General features: G+C 37.7%; 1 protein-coding gene across 11 annotated transcripts in view; it reads right to left on the bottom strand.

Moving 5' to 3' along the window:
- The window catches only part of Kiaa0825 (KIAA0825 homolog), a 561,100-nt gene that overhangs the window by 411,909 nt on the left and 133,006 nt on the right, over positions 1-16,185 (bottom strand). For all 11 annotated transcript variants that reach the window (NM_001419450.2, NM_001446612.1, XM_087617477.1 and 8 more), the window contains 4 exons: positions 10,450-10,544; positions 4,709-4,936; positions 3,359-3,624; positions 1,872-2,022 (listed from right to left, as the gene is read on the bottom strand). In NM_001419450.2, coding sequence (NP_001406379.1) covers positions 1,872-2,022; positions 3,359-3,624; positions 4,709-4,936; positions 10,450-10,544 — 740 coding nt within the window. The remainder of the gene's footprint in view (positions 1-1,871; positions 2,023-3,358; positions 3,625-4,708; positions 4,937-10,449; positions 10,545-16,185) is intronic.

Raw genomic sequence — 16,185 nt, 5'->3', positions numbered from 1 at the left:
CTCCCTAGCTTGTAGCTTCTTTCTGTTTTCTCTACTTTGCTGTGTGCACGTGGGCATCAGTTTCTCTGAGATCCCTGTCCAACCCTTCATTTCCAATCAGCCATGCATCATCTTGCTTTTCCTCATATAGTCCTTTTCCCCAAATCAGCTGACATGGCAGAGGAGGAAAAAAATGAGTTGATAAGTGAGACACGACCATGTCAGGTACACCACTTGACAAAACAGTTTAAAACCGAGGCTATTTTCTGAACCATCTTATTTTTGGTAAATGGAAAACAGGATCACTTTCTTTTCCCTCTACACACAAAGAACAACCATTAACTGCAATTAAATTGTAACTACTGACCACGTAAGTATAAGGAAGATCACGTACTATGTAATCACAGAGTAGTAGTCTCTTTATTTCTGTCTTTGAAGCTAAAGCCTTGTCATAAGATCTAATAAGAGCTGTGTGTTTGTTATGTGGTAATTTTTTTGTAAATACTCAGTAAGTCAATAACAGGTTCTCAACACATACACTTATTATTTACAGGGCACAACTGTTCTAGTCTTTGATTTGCATAAGAGGAAACAAATATACTGAGTATGTGACAAAGTAATATCCATTCCTTGCTGAAAACATCATACAAAATTGTTCATTAGTACCTGTAGACATATTGAAAGAGTCTGAAACAGGATCGCTCGCCTTTCTGTCTCTATGTTTATGTCAAGGCAAGAAGAGTGTGCAAGGCTGCCAGGAGAGGGAGAGCATCTTTACCTCAGGTGCCAGCTGCACTGTTGCTCCTCTGTCTTTCACTCTGCTCACTGCTACCACTAATGTCTGAAGTCTACTGAGTTTGGAAAATGATGTATGGAGGCTCTTGCAAAGAGGAAAAGTCCCTGGGAAGGGCTTTAAGGAGAGAAGAGACGGCCTGAGGAGAACGGGACCTTCTTTAAGAGTTTCTTATTAGTGGTTTTTCTGTCTTAACGGCACCTATGATATCTCAGTCACAAATACTGCCTATGCCAAGGAATGGCAAGAGTGATTGCTGATAAAAAGCCCACTCTCCTTTTCTACTCATTCCACAGTGGCACAGACAATTAAAAAAAAAGAAAAAAAGGAAGACCGTAAGATGTTACTCAGAAGAAAGGGTGCGATGTAAAAGCTAAGAAAGTCATTGAAACTTTTAAAGCTCAAAAAATTTTAAAGATACATAAATATTTTACACTTGCACGGAATTAATTTCAAATATTATGTAGTCTATGTATAATCTGTGGGATATTGTGAAAAAGAAACTAGTGAAGACCGACTGTGAAAATTTTAATTGATTTTCAGTACGAAAATATTGGGGATTATTTGGCTATCATTCGATAGATGTTTGGGATTTCAAAATAAGCTGAATGAAAATAGTGAAATTCAGAATGGTGAGACGCATCTTAAATGTGCTCTTGATGAGAAGTAAAAAGTAAACGTAACCGTAAGGCTGCTTCATAATAAGCATTTAGCAAACGGGATGGAAATACACACCGAGGCAAGGTGCAAGGACATGTGGAACCGGTAGCGTGGGAGAGACACAAAGGATACAGCCAGTCTTGTTATCTCTGAGTTATCATTGAATCTCATTATGCCCTGGTTCAGACAGTGCTGCAATCCTGCAACTCAAATTAAGTTATTTTTACTTTTAAGCAGAAGGGAAGTTCTGATGTCTAATTTATTTCAGGTTTCTAAAGACAGTGTTTTTCCTAAATACAAATTCAATATTTAAAAAATATTATCCTAACAGGCTTCGTGTTTTAGTAATATGGAGCTCGTGTTTCTAATTAGCCAGAAAGCAGGTAGGCAGTAAAACATATTTGTGTAAAAAGGCCGAATAGTAAACTTAGCTTCACACCTCATAAAAAGCTTTGTAGTCCTCCCAGTGGTGGCTCTCGGCATCCTGTAAAATGCTCGTAGCACAAACTCTGATGCAGTAGTCCGTAAGCTGAAACTGTACAGTGCTGATGAATTCCTGATATCGCTGGACAGGCACCAGGAATATGGGTCTGTTCAGAGGGAATGATCAAAGAGACAGAGATTTAAGGCCTGTGCAGTAGGAGGTAACAACCCCCAGCACTACAAATGGTTTTCATTATTAGATATCAGTCATTCATTTCCTCCCAAAGCTGAAGGCTGAATCCACATTCACTTTCCCAAAAGAAAAGAGGGTGGGGGGAGCCTGCCTTTGTTTTGCAAGTCCTTTGAAACGTACATCTGCTGTTCTACAAATATGCACTTCAACTGCAGACAAACTGTATTTTGTCAATACATCATTCAAAACTAAAAGTCTTCTTCGTAAGCCTATTATTAGAGATCAGTGCGTTATTTAGGCATTAGGTTATCATTGTTACTGGAGAACAACATACACTTGTCAGAATGAACTGTTCTAAAGCTGTCACACAACTCATACACACTACTTTTTAAAAATTGTAATTTTGTAGATGCCAATTATCTTATGAACTGTTTTAGAATAGTCTACTGAAATGAAGTTATTTCTGCCATATTTTGTTTATAAATTCAAGTATGAATCACAACATCTGACGACTTATGAGAATTAAAGAAAAAACATAACTGTATCCTACACCGAGCCAAACTTCTTTCACTTTTATCTTCAGCTATTTATATCACACTTCTGCCTCTCATAGCTTCAGAGACTGGAGGTTCAATAGAGAATTGAGAATAGATTCTTGGGTTGCCCTGGACTGGCAAGTCCTCATTGCTCATTTCAAGGAGCCATAGTAAGCTTTACAAAATTCGTGTGTGACTGAAAAGACCACTTGATAGCACCCGTGGCAATTTTTATCTCTATACAGAAAACATATTGTATTTTTAGACTACTAGTGCATGAGAATTAAGATTGGCAGATGCTTCCTCTTCAAATATTATGGATAGTTTCTTACTAAATAGATGTCCTGCAGTATGTTTACACAGGCACAGCATAGATTGAAATGCATTTATTTACTCTGGCAGTTCCTACCAGCCTGCTGGACTGGAAGCAGAAGCAAGAAGTGAGGATTTCACGAATGTTTATATGCAGGACAGAAACCAGTTTGATTTTCCTTTTCTATGTGGTCAATGTAATGTACATTAGGAAAAGGATCGGGTAAAATTTAGTCTTGGCATAACTTTGTGCACGTCTCCAGTAGAGATTGCCTTTGCTAGTACCTACACGTTTGTTTAATAGGACTCATATTGGACCTTTGAAACATTTCCTAATAAAGATGAAAATAATCCACCACTATTTTGTGCTCCTCAGTGATAGTTGTCAACATTTAAATTCTGTGAAATCTGAAGAGTGTGTTTCCTTAAGCATGAACATCAAATTCATTTAGAGACACTCACTTCTTAGCTGTCTCTTTCATCAGATTATCGTAGTGCATGAACCACTGTGAGATATACACTGCCGAGGACAGGATGATGTGCAGGTTCTTCAGAGGTGCTCTGGAAGGAACCTCCGTGCCTCTCTCCCGCAGTCTTTCCAGGACAGCTGTTGCCACTTTACAGCAGGCCTCCACCAGGTTCCCTCTAATTTCCTGAGGAGAATCATCTCGGCATGCCAGGGCCAGTGGAAGCATTGTATCAAGCTTTTCCATAATGTCAGAACAAAACTAGGTAGAAATAAATGTGGCACTGAGTTATTTGTATTCTGACAGCAGTATGTAATTTATATACAATGGAGCCAAATTCCTAAATAATGAATTTGGCATCAAACATAAATATAATGACGCAGCTTTACAGCAATCATTTTCTGAGTTGTAGAAAGTTAAATATTTCATGTCAAACAAGGAAATACCAAAATGATGTCTCTCTATATATAACCTTCAAACCTTATGCTCACCAGACAGACATTATGAAAAACTCACGAGCCAGCTTTACATGACAATATTTCCATGTGTAATCAGCAGAACTCAAAATAATATGCATTCTTGATATTAATTTCACTTACTCTTGAATGTCATCTAATTTTCTTCACCTACATTTCCACGTATAAACATTTTACTAAACAATACATAGAATTATTAGTTTGGCCTAAACAGTCCAGAAGCAACAGGAACGATCTCGTGTAACCTTCTTATGGCTAAGGAGCCAGCGTATTTCCGAAGTTTTGTGTCTGTTTTTGCTATTAATGTGTATTGGTCTCTTTGATGGGAAGGGGGCTGAAGGCACAGTCTTGCCTCTAGCCAGCAGGGCTTCCCAGGAAGGGTTATGGAACCTCAGGGTGACAAGAGGAGATGACAGAAGAGCTCTTACAAACACCCACCACTGACTGCCCAGTTCACATGGGTTTACTGCAGAGTATCCGGACTGAATTGCTCTGTGTCTCCTTGGCAGGTTCTAGTAACTTTCAAAACAGAACAGGATATTCATAAAGGTGGAAAGATTTTTAAAACTCCCCATAACACAAGCTGGTAACCCTTTTACCTCTTAAACTTCTCCGCAATCATTCCAGCTCTGCCAGCACTTCCCAACTCACTGAGAACCCTTTCAGGTTGCCTCAGAATAGAGACACAGGTTCTTTTGGTAGTTCTGTACTATAGACACCAGAGAAGAAAATCAACAGTGGACTGGGGACCATGTACTTTCCATATGGCTGCTTTTACAATTCTTATGTTTACAAAAAGGAAGAGATTAAATATGAAGTAATGCCTTGGTAGGGCACAGCAGTTTAAAGAGATCTCATCTGATACTTGCCTTGGCGACTCTCTTTGGTTGTTCCTCCTCTGGAAATATGTGACCTTCTGGCCAATGTTGTGGGACATTTATAAGATTCATAGTGTAGCTTGCAGCTGAAGTCCTTTCAGTTTGTTCCTGTTGGAGAACTTTTGTGACAAAACCTTCAATGGCGGCTGATATGCAGTGTGCTATGGCAAGAGATACTTGTTTAAATGAATTTCTCCAGCCAAACTCTAGTAAAGTAGCCTGAAATATAAATATATAAAATCATATTCATTTAAATGAGGAACAAATTTTTCAATAGTTATAGATATAAAGTAAGTACTTTCATTCAACATATTGAATACAGGTATCCACTGATATACTCTCAAAGCTATTCTTACAACCTGGAGAATGTTACCTGGTGAATGATGCAATATACAAAACCATGTGCGTTCTTTATACACAGCAATATACTGACATTTCATTTTAATTCCTCTATGGATTTAATCAAAGACCCTTTTCAAAATTTAATCTTTTAAGTATAGTTCAATAAAACTATCTTCAACGTGAGCTGAAAGCTACAGTTACAACCTATCACATAAAACAACCTTTAAATTCAATACATTTAATAAACTCTAGGTTAGAGTTTTATAACCTTTTTACAGTTTACTGTTAACAAGAATTGCAACATAAGTTCGTATTCAATATTCAATCTTTGATTTTTTTTTAGTGTATGGATTATAGATAAACTAAAAAAGGAAAACAGCAATAAAAATTTCTCAGAGAAAACAGACATTGCGCCTTTCTAGGTCTTTAACTTGCTTAGAATTTTACTGATTCTCTCTGTGGACAAAGGGGTGTGCACTACTAGTTTCATTCCAAGCAACAAGGACTTAATGTGGTCTGTATTGCACTGTTTGTAGAAAGACCATCGCTGATACCACAACCACTCTTTTCTTGAGTGATTTCATAGTCCATTTTCATATGCAGCTCCTTCACATGGCGTTTCTTCTTTGTACTTTATTTTATATTTTAACGTTTCTGTCCAATATAGTTTGATCATATTCTTTCTACCCCACCTCAAGACCTGTCTACCCACAGAACTTCATGTTGTCTCTCGTGCTTAAAACAACACAACAAAAAATGCATGTCATAATCTTGATGTCCTACTTGGCTTTCATTACTATGATAATGTACTATGAGCAAATGCAACTTGGGGGTGGGAAGGTTTATTTGGCTTACACATACCAATCACAGTTAATGATTGAGGGAAGTCTGAGCAAGAACCTGGAGACCATAAGCATTAACCACGATAGGGTGTTGCTTACTGTCTTGCTCTCCATAGCTTGCTCAAGTCAGTTTTTTATTCAATCTAGGACCAGAATTGGCACCACCCACAATGGGATGTGTTCTCCAACATCAATCATCAACCAAGAAAATACCTCACAGACTCACCTACAGGTCCATCTGATGAAAGCAGTTCTTCAGTTAGAGATCCCTCTTCACAGAATGAATACCTTAGCTTATCAAGTTGATAAAAACTAATTGGTACACTTGTTTTAGTTTTGCTTTAAGTCTTGGTCTCATGTGAAAAATATCTGTGAATGTAAATGTCTTCCAAATTCCGTAATATAGTCTAGAATTCTAGAACTATACATAGTAAGCAGATTACATCTGTGCTTAGAAATCAAGCTCCATTCTAGCATACCACATTGGTAGTGACTTGTCACCTACCCCAGTGACAGAAGACTATGGGCTTGGGATTAAATGGCTCAGCAGTTGAGTGCTTAAATGCTCTTCCAGAGGACCAGAGTTCAGTTCCCAAAACATGTCAGGTAACTCCCACTGCCAGTTAACTCCAGTCCCAGTAATCCAGTGCTCTGATTTCTGGCCTTCTCTGGCACCTGCACCTATGTGTACGTAACACTCCCGTACTTACAGACATACACAGTAAAACTAATAAAAATAATTTTAAGGTAGATCCTGTGCCCTATATCTCTGACTGAATCTTTGATTTCTTTGATATTAGATATTTTAGTTGAACTAGATGGTTTCTATGGCAACTTTCAGTCTGAAAATGCTGAGCTCTGGACTTGTGAGAGGGCAAATGGCCTTGCTATGCAAGCCTGAGGACCTCAGCTTGATGCCCGAAGCCCATAGTGCAAGGAGAGAAGAGATTGCTGAACATCATCCTCTGACCACCACTGCAACCGTGGCATGTATGCATCTTCACTTGCTCTCACATGCATGGACATGCACACATACACAATAATAAGTGCCAATCAACCTGTGAATCACAGAGATCAAAATCATTATCCTAATTTATCATATGTATATCCAATCCAACAAAAATTTAAAACATTTTTACAACTATAGGAAATAATAAGTATGCTTTATTTATTGCTCATGAGTCTACAACTCAGTATTCAAAATAACAGCTCTTGTTTTACTATGTCAAAATGTAACTATATATGTATGTGTGTGTATATATATATATATATATATACTGTCTAAATATTATTTGATGATCCTTTATCAACATACAGCAGAAAGCAATCTCTCAATTTTATTTGAGAACAATTAAGCAATACCTTAATCTCTTTGTTTATATGTAAAGGTCAGAGGACAACTTTCAGGAATCTGGTTTTTCCTTCCACCTTGGATGCAGACATCAAACTTAGGGTATTAGAGATGGAAAAATTACAGCCTGTGACATAACAGTAACTTGTTGAGGCATATTTATGACAAAAAATGTTAAAGGAAACTACCTCTGTAAAAAATAAAAAGAAACAAAGGGCCCTAGTTTGTTTTCTTGCTCCTTTCTCTATTGAAGCACAAATATTCATTAAAATCTCTTGTACATTCTTGGTAAAATTGGCCACTGATTGCTATGGATAGAGTCCCTTTCTCCACACTTTCTTCTGCTTGTGCATAGGGCTTTCTTTTCTATGCAAATTGAATGTGACTGTAATCTGCTCCTCCACATGAATTCCCCTTTCACATATAAGAAACAAAGACATAAATCACTGCTCTTACAAAGAAAACTGAAAACCTTTACACAGTGAAGCCATCTTCAAAAAGCCTATTTGTTTTCATGAAAGATTGCTTATTTCTTCTCTTCCCATCTGATATTTGGCATCACACACATTCCACTTAAAATAAAGAACATTTGTTAGTTAATCCAAGAAAACAACGAGGAACTGAGTGCCTTTCTCTTGAGTGCACAACAGTTAGGAATTACTAAATCCTATCTTCTATTAGCTAATGCTAGATTCATGCTGAGTTTATTGATGCTCTGTTGTGGTTGACGCTTTCTGAACTGGGGAAGTGTTATAAACTACACAGACGCTGGTCTTTTAAAATATTTCCACTGTGTATTACTAAGGATTAAGTGAGAAAGCAGAAACCACTCAAAGAATTTCAAAAGGAAGAATAAAATGGTGACAGTTATGGTTATATGTTATGTAAGTGGTTCTCAACCTGTAGGTCAGTACCCCTTTGGGGTTGCATATCAGAGATTTATATTAAAATTCATGATGAAGAATTAAAATTTCAAAAAGTTAGGACATGCCTGAGAGGGTGTTAGAGATAGGACTTGCCAAACCAGCTATCAGCCCCAAGGACATTGACCATCTGTAGCCACCCCCTCCCCTTCCTTTACCCCCCTGAGTGAGATGAGCCACCCTACCTGCCTGCCGAGCTGCTAGAGAGCACGTACACCTTGCTGATGTAATTTCGTGCCGAAAGTAACTGTGCACCATTTGAACTGACCAATCATGTGTAACCGCGCGAATGCCCCTATATAAACCCCCGAGTTTGGAAGCTCGGGGTCGATTCCTCTGTCTCCTGTGTGGGATACGTATCGACCCGGGATCCCGCTAATAGGGAGCTCATTAATAAAAGCTACCTCCTGCTGTTACATCAAGATGGCTACTCATGATTCCTGGGGGCACCCCATCCCACGATTGGAGTGAGAGACGCGGCTCCCCGTTTACGCTCTTTCAATGACAGTAGCACAATTTCAGTTATGAAGTAGCCACAAAATAATTTTATGGTTGGGGGTCACCATAATGACATGAGGAAGAACATTAGAGGGTTGGAGCCTTAGTAAGAACCACTGCTCTCTAGGCACATGATTGCACATGTGCTCCCAGAAGGCACTCTTGTTTGGGAGGCTCTGAAAATGATAGAAAGTAGGGCACAGTAGGACCAAGTAGGTTCTTAAGAACATGCTTTTGGGTCATACTGATTTGGGATGCTTCTTGTCCCACTCTCTGCCTCCAGTTTGTCACAGTGCTGTGAGCAGCCACCTCAGGCTCCTGCATAGCTGCTTCCAGTGTCCTGCTACTCCTACCCCCATGATGGGATGAAATCTGAAACCATAAAACAAGCTCATTCTTCCTTTCTTGATTAAATTCCTTCTGTCAGGTATTTTGTTACACTGATGCAAATGTAAAGGAATACTGGAGAGACTAAGCAGAAACTGTGAAGCACAACTCAGCGGGGAATCCCAATCACTCCTAGGACTGCAAAAAGGAGAAAAAAGTGCTGTGCTTTAAGAGAAGAAGCTTGTCAACAGAAGCCAAAGTAAGGCACAGCTGCCTAATAGGTCTGCAGTCATATGCAGAATGTGGTGTGACCAGAGTGCAACACCAAGAGTCACAACACTCCAGGGGCTCACACAGGTGAGGTGCAGGACATTCCATATCCCTCCTGAAACTTCTGCACTCCAATATTTTATCAATACTTGTAATTTTACAGGCATTACTACAATCCAGAAAGCAAAACAGTCTGGTAGATATGATTATCTTTTCAATGTGAACCTGTGGTTCACATTCTCAGCAAATAGGTTCTGAGCCAAGATGGGAACAAAAATTCCCTGACTCCTGTTTTTACACCATTCCATGAAACTGACTGCAAGAGAACAATGACCCAACTTGGCTTTTGCAGACAGTGTTTTTAGCTTGTTAGCGTGTATCACTTGCACACATTCATGGGCTGTGTAATGTGGTCCTCAGAGCCTTACCCACGGTGTTTTAATCATGTCCACTGTCCCTCATCCTGTCTTCCCCCCCTCACTTTACTCATTAGTCTTGTCAAGTCTCCTCTAATTGAGAATCCACACTTTGAGAGAAAATGTCTATTTGTCTTTCTGAGTCTTGCTTACTCATTTGATATAATAATTGTTCACTCCATACAAATTGAGTAAACAAACAAAGATCAGGTCGAAAGTCATGTCCTTTCAGCCTATTGTCTTCACTTTCTTACATTTCAACAACTCTGTATCTACGATGCATACACATATTTTGGTTTTATGAATGAATAAATATATTGCATATATATCCCACATTGTTTTTATCCACCCATCCAACTGAGAGATACCTAGGCCAACTCTATAACTTGGCTCCTGTTAATGGAGACAGAAAATGAGTAAGTAGCTCTCTGTAATGCGTGATGACTTAGACTCCTCCTTGTGTATACCAAAGAGGGCACAGGAAACTCAGATAGATACATTTATCTTTTTACTTTTTGGAGGCAACTCCACACTCATCTCCATTGTGGCTGACATAACTAAAATCCCCACTAACAGTGTATAAGGATTATTTTCCCAACACCCTTATCAGCATCTGTTGTTTAGTTACTTGACAATAGTACTTCTGGATTTTTGCCTAAAACTTCTGAGGAAATTTCAATCAAGATTATTTTGAGGAAAAAGAGATACTTTGATTCACAACAGACCCACAGAAAGGCAATCATATGTAAATAAAACTTCTCACCTCTTTTACTGGTAATGATGGCTCTGGTGGAGGATTGTTTTCCTTTGCTATATGCATTTCTGCCATGACTGCCTTATTAGGTTTCTCCAATATTCCTAAGGAAAGAGAAGGAAACAAATACAAGGGCAATAATTAAAAACAAAAGAAGGAAGGAAGGAAGGAAGGAAGGAAGGAAGGAAGAATAACAGTGTTGTAGAGATGACTAAGTCATTAAGAACACTTAGTGCTCTTCCAGAAGACCCAGATTCTGCTCCCAGCACCTACTTCAGGCAGTTCAAAACTACCTCTAACTCTAGCTCTCTCTGGTCATTGGCCTGCATGCCTCCCAGGCACTGCATTCATGGGATGCACATACATATACCATGGCATACACAATATATATTAAATAAATAAATCTCGTTTAAAAAGAACCAAATATTTTAGATGTGATTCACACATAAATTGTATAGAAAAGCACATACACTGTAGATATATACACATAAGCATATACATATGTGGATACATAGAGAATATAGTCAATAAGATGCAGGTTAGTGGCAGTATTACAATTATACAGGCATATACAGGATACAGATTCCTTTCAATATACAACTTAATGAAATGTATATGCTAACTACTTTATTATTTGGCACACATGCATATAAATTTGCACAAATAAAGATCATTTGTCTCAGTGTAGCTGAATTGTAAAGTTCCAGATCTAGTGACTATCTCCAACAAATAATCTGGTGGGCCTGCAAGATGTTATAGCAAGTAAAGGCCCTGCCTAATGACCTGAGTCACATAGAGAATGAACTCTGGAAAATCGACTCTTACATCTTATCTCATGTGTGCTGTGGCACATACACACCCATACACCCAGAAACACACACAGAGACACAAAAAATGTAACACAAATGCAAAAATTAAGTAAGTTGGAGAGGAACTGAAAGACACCCAATGTTGACTTGTAGCCTCTAACTGCATATAAAAACATACACATGGATCTGCACACGTGTGCGTACACAGAAATACAAACACATATCTTCATCATTAACATCATCATTAAAAAACAAAATGCAAAGAAAAATAACAGTAGTACGAGAAAAGGTATGTTTTGAGTAATTACTGATGATGGTTAATTTGAAAAACACTGAAACAGATATGACATAATCACTAACTCTTTAAACGGAACTCTTTTGCAATGTTATGTTTTATAATAAAGAAACTCACTTCTTCCCATGGTGGAAGAAGAGACCTTCAAAAAGTGGTAAATAATAATAAAAAACGTTCCATTTTAACATCAAGATTGTATTAATCATAGTTTAATTAAATGAATAATTTAGCACTTACATTTGTGTGGCTTGGAATTAGCATAGGATAATAAATTGCATACTATAATCCAAGTGTTCTTTAGCATTTAAGGGATTTTTAACAATTAGTTTTTCTGTATTTTCTAAGTAAACCACATTGGCGGCTTTTTTCCGTAAAAATTTGACCAATAAATTCATTTAATAGATGGGTGGCATTTTCCTCCTTAATGTGGCTCTTTTAATTTAATTATGAATATTTAATTAATAATGATTAATTAAGAAAGCACATAAGAAACTTACCTTCCAGCTAGAGCAGTGCAAGTATAAGGCACTTAAATTTGCCATAACCTCATGGTAACAGGTGAAGTACAGAACACCTAAATGTTAATCACTGGAAATCCAATTAAATTATGTGTAACAAAGGAAAATGCTTCAGCATGTTTAGCAAACATAAATATGCTTAGCATATAGATTTATCAAGTTGTACATTTATAGCAACTCTGGAACTTGTATATGTCTGCATCACTCTAATACTGGCATTGATCTACATCTTACTGAACACATCCTTATGTATTCATATATTTATATGTTTATGAATATATATGTACTGTGTGTGCAGTTATCCCCACACAGTTTTAACCTGTACATGTCAATTACATCTACAACGGTTGACTATTTTTCCCTTAAGATTTATTCTTTCAAGGCACGTGTATATGTGTTCCAAAGTGTATGTATGCATATCACATGCATGCAGGACCTGCCAAGGACAGAAGAGGGCAGTGGACTCCCTGGAACTGGAGTTACTAGCTGTTTTGAGCTTTTCAAAGTGGGTGCTAGGAACCGAGCTGAGGTCTTCTGAGAGAGGAGCAAGTGCTCTTAATGACTGAGTCACTTTGCTAGCCCTAGTTGGTTCCTTTGTCGTCAATGATTATGAATTTGTTTCTTCTCTTTGCTCAGAAAATGTTTCTGAATTTTCTTGTTTGTTAATAAACAGAACATTTGTATAGGATGATAACAGTTTTTTATTTTAATATAGGAATATAGGTAGATGCCGTTGTTTCCAGAAGGTGGACTGGTAGAAAAAAGATTTGATTTAATCTTGAGTATACATCCTTTTGTTTGCTCAAAAACTTTATGGTATGCATATAGTATTATTCAAACTACTTTGTCTGACTATTCAACAGAAGAAGCTCATAAAACTAACTGATTTTAAGATGTATTTACTCTTGAAGAATAATAGTACCTTGAAGTATAACCTTTGCATATCTTTTTTTTGGAAATAACTATCTGCCATTGTTGAGCTACAGTTCAAGTCTTAGGAAAAAGTTGATTACCTTGTATCTAACAGTAACTCCAGCATTCATTACATTTATTCAATAAACAAAGTGCTCAGGCAGTAGAAACTATCTGCTTATCTTCAAAACAAGAAGAATATAATATTCCTAAGCCTTTTTTGCTGGTGTATAACTCTGGATTGAGTAACATTCCAGTACTTATATTAATCTTTAAAATACAATATCCCAAATTAAAACACCTTTAAATAGCTTAACTTTAAGTGCAAAAGTAAGCGAGGTCAGTTTTAGGCAGAATTTATCATACTGGGTAAACATTAATAGAATATTTCAGGGAAACGGCATTGCAGCATTTTTATATTTCTTTGTAATTCAACTGGTCTGTTTCAAAACTTGGTAAAATAAAATTGTATAGGTTCTGTGAACAACTGGGGAATTATTGTACCTACTTAAAATAATTAAAAATTCTGTACATACTTCATTGTCTACTTTTGGTTCACCCTGTGAAAACATAGTTATTTGCATGAGATCAACAGTGGCCACTCCAAGCATATCCTAGATTGCGAACCTCAGAAGAATGCAGAGGGTCACAAGCGTGTCAGCTGCTCACCAGCAGCTCCTACAGTGTTCTCTGTGGTTCACTTTACACTTCTGGCTAGTTTGCACACTGCCGCTTTGCTTTCTTTCCCAGGGACTGGAGGTTGGCAGTACTTCTCTGTGACATCCACTTTCACACCCAAATTGGTCTTCATAGGTTCCCATTGTGTGTACTTCAAAGCAACTTGCCTTGTTGGCAGCTCTAAGTGGGAAGTGAAAGTCTTTCTTTTCTTCACTGCTCTTTTCTGGCTCACAAGCAACCTCCCACCAAAAGCTGAATCTGTAGAAGAGACTACATCCAAGAGATAATACCATAACAAAGTATGAAGAGAAGCCCAGGTGGCCACCTTGCAAATTTCCAATGTGGAAGCCTTCGACCTCTCTGCCCAAGAAACAGCTAAAGTCCTAGAGTAATGAGCTTTAGAAACCCTAGGAGCCTCTTTACCTTAACTACATACGCCTCCCTAATACAATCCCTTAACCATCTAGCTAAGGAACTCTTAGAAGCCATTTGACCCCTCTTAAGACCCCCTAAGAGTACAAACAATCTTTCAGAAGATCTGAAATCTTTGATTCTTCTGAGCAAACCCTAAGTGTTCTTCTCACATCCAATTGAAGCAGCCATTGCGCTTTGTCCTGGCTGGGACTAAAGAGAAACCAGGACCAAGAAGCCTCCTGGTTTAGATAAATCTCAGATGCCACCTTTGGAAAAATTGAGGAACTGCCCCGAGAACTACTTAATTCTGAAGAAGCATCAGAAATGCCCCCCCAAACTAAACCCATAAAATACCATCCCACAAAAGACGCTGTATGACTGCACTGAAGCACAGGCAAATGATGTGCTATCACTTTCTAAATGACGGAGTGAGGAAACCTGCAAATGTCACCAAACAAAAACAGGTAAGTACAAGCACAAAGTTTTTATTTCTCATAAAAGATTTCTCTTGTATCTACAAAATCTCTTATTCATGTTCAGACTACTAAGAGAGCTGTCAATTTGGCTAAGTCTGTAATGTAACAGTAAACATTAAAGTAGAAAGTAAATGTTTGGTTGATTTATTTATTTATTTATTATTTATTTATTTATTATGATGTCAAACATGTGGATATGTTTAAACCATCTGAGCAACGGAGAAAAACCTTTGCTCTCTTCGCACTGTTTGGATTAAATAGTCATAGAAGGCCACTTTCCCAAGCTCACAAAATGTGCTGCAATGACCCAGCCAGTGGCTTGCTCTCCTCTTCCTTTGTCATCTCTCTAAAAGAGTTAGTTTCTAGCAAAATGAGTACAAATAGGTACCCTCTCCTTTCCACAGGCACTCGGCTTAGGGCATCTTTTCTCCCCTGACTTGAGATCCAATACTTTTGATACGAGCTGATTAACACTGACAAACTCAAACATAAGATCCCCCCACCCAACAATTTCCTTCAAGATCATTCTTTACAGCTACATTCTACACAACTTTATATAAAGTTGTGTGAGATCAAATCAATCTTGGTGTTCTTGCACAAAACACAACCAAGACCAAAATTAAAACCCATGAATTGCAATATCAAAGAATGCATATATCAGCAGGGCCTGTGGGACAACTTGGAGGGAGAGGGTGTTCACTGCCAAGCCTGACAACCTGAGTGCAATCCCTGGAAACCACATGGTGGAAAGAAAGAACCAATTCCTGAAAGTTATTTTCGTACCTCCATATGTGCATGGTACACACACACACACCCACAGAAATACACACACACAGACACACACACAAACACACACATGCTCTAAATAAATGCAATAAACTTTGATTCCAATTATTGCTAATTGGAATTACGTGCAGGAAAAGAGAGGGTGGGATCATAGATATCGTGAGAATTTTAGATTACTGTTTAATAGCAATTCTAGATCATTGATATGATGTAAAAGTGAGTGAATTAGAGAAATTTTAATACATTAACCTCATTCATTCCACAAAACTGTATTAAATATATCCTGAAGGCCAAAATTATCTTAAGTGTTTGGGTTCTTTTTAGATCTTCTTAGATCATGGTTTACATATTGAAAATTTTAGCTTGTTAATTTCTATTTCCCTCCATTTGTTTTAAAGATATAGCTATTCCCTCAGCATGCCATATGTGGAGAACTTTGCACACCTTTGAGAATAAAATGAAAACCATTACAAACATACACATGACAACAAAAAGTATGCCTGACCACTGCTTTGTGTTCTACTGCTATTTTCAGAACCATTACTTCAGCCTACAAGGAAAAATGTTCTTCAAAGAGATTTTGTTCCAATTAACTTAGAACAAGATATTATAAAATTACAATTAGTATTTGTAATAAGTCACACTTATTGATTGGTGATTATATCACTTAAATATCTTATGTATGACAGTACTCTAAGCCATTTAATTTTTACAACTCTATTTTACATACTGGAATCTGAAGTGTCTGGCCCTAAAAATAAAGAGAAAGCTAGTGTATTCTGAGCCTATGGGAGGATGAGAGAGGTAAGCCTCAGGACACTAGGAACACTACTGGAAATGGTCAGCTGGCTGGCAGC

This window comes from Rattus norvegicus, chromosome 2 (assembly GCF_021556685.1).
Source record: "Rattus norvegicus strain SHRSP/BbbUtx chromosome 2, alternate assembly SHRSP_T2T, whole genome shotgun sequence".
Taxonomy (NCBI): Eukaryota; Metazoa; Chordata; class Mammalia; order Rodentia; family Muridae; genus Rattus; species Rattus norvegicus.
Note: the sequence above shows the minus strand (reverse complement) of the source record. Positions and strands in the feature narration are given on the sequence as shown.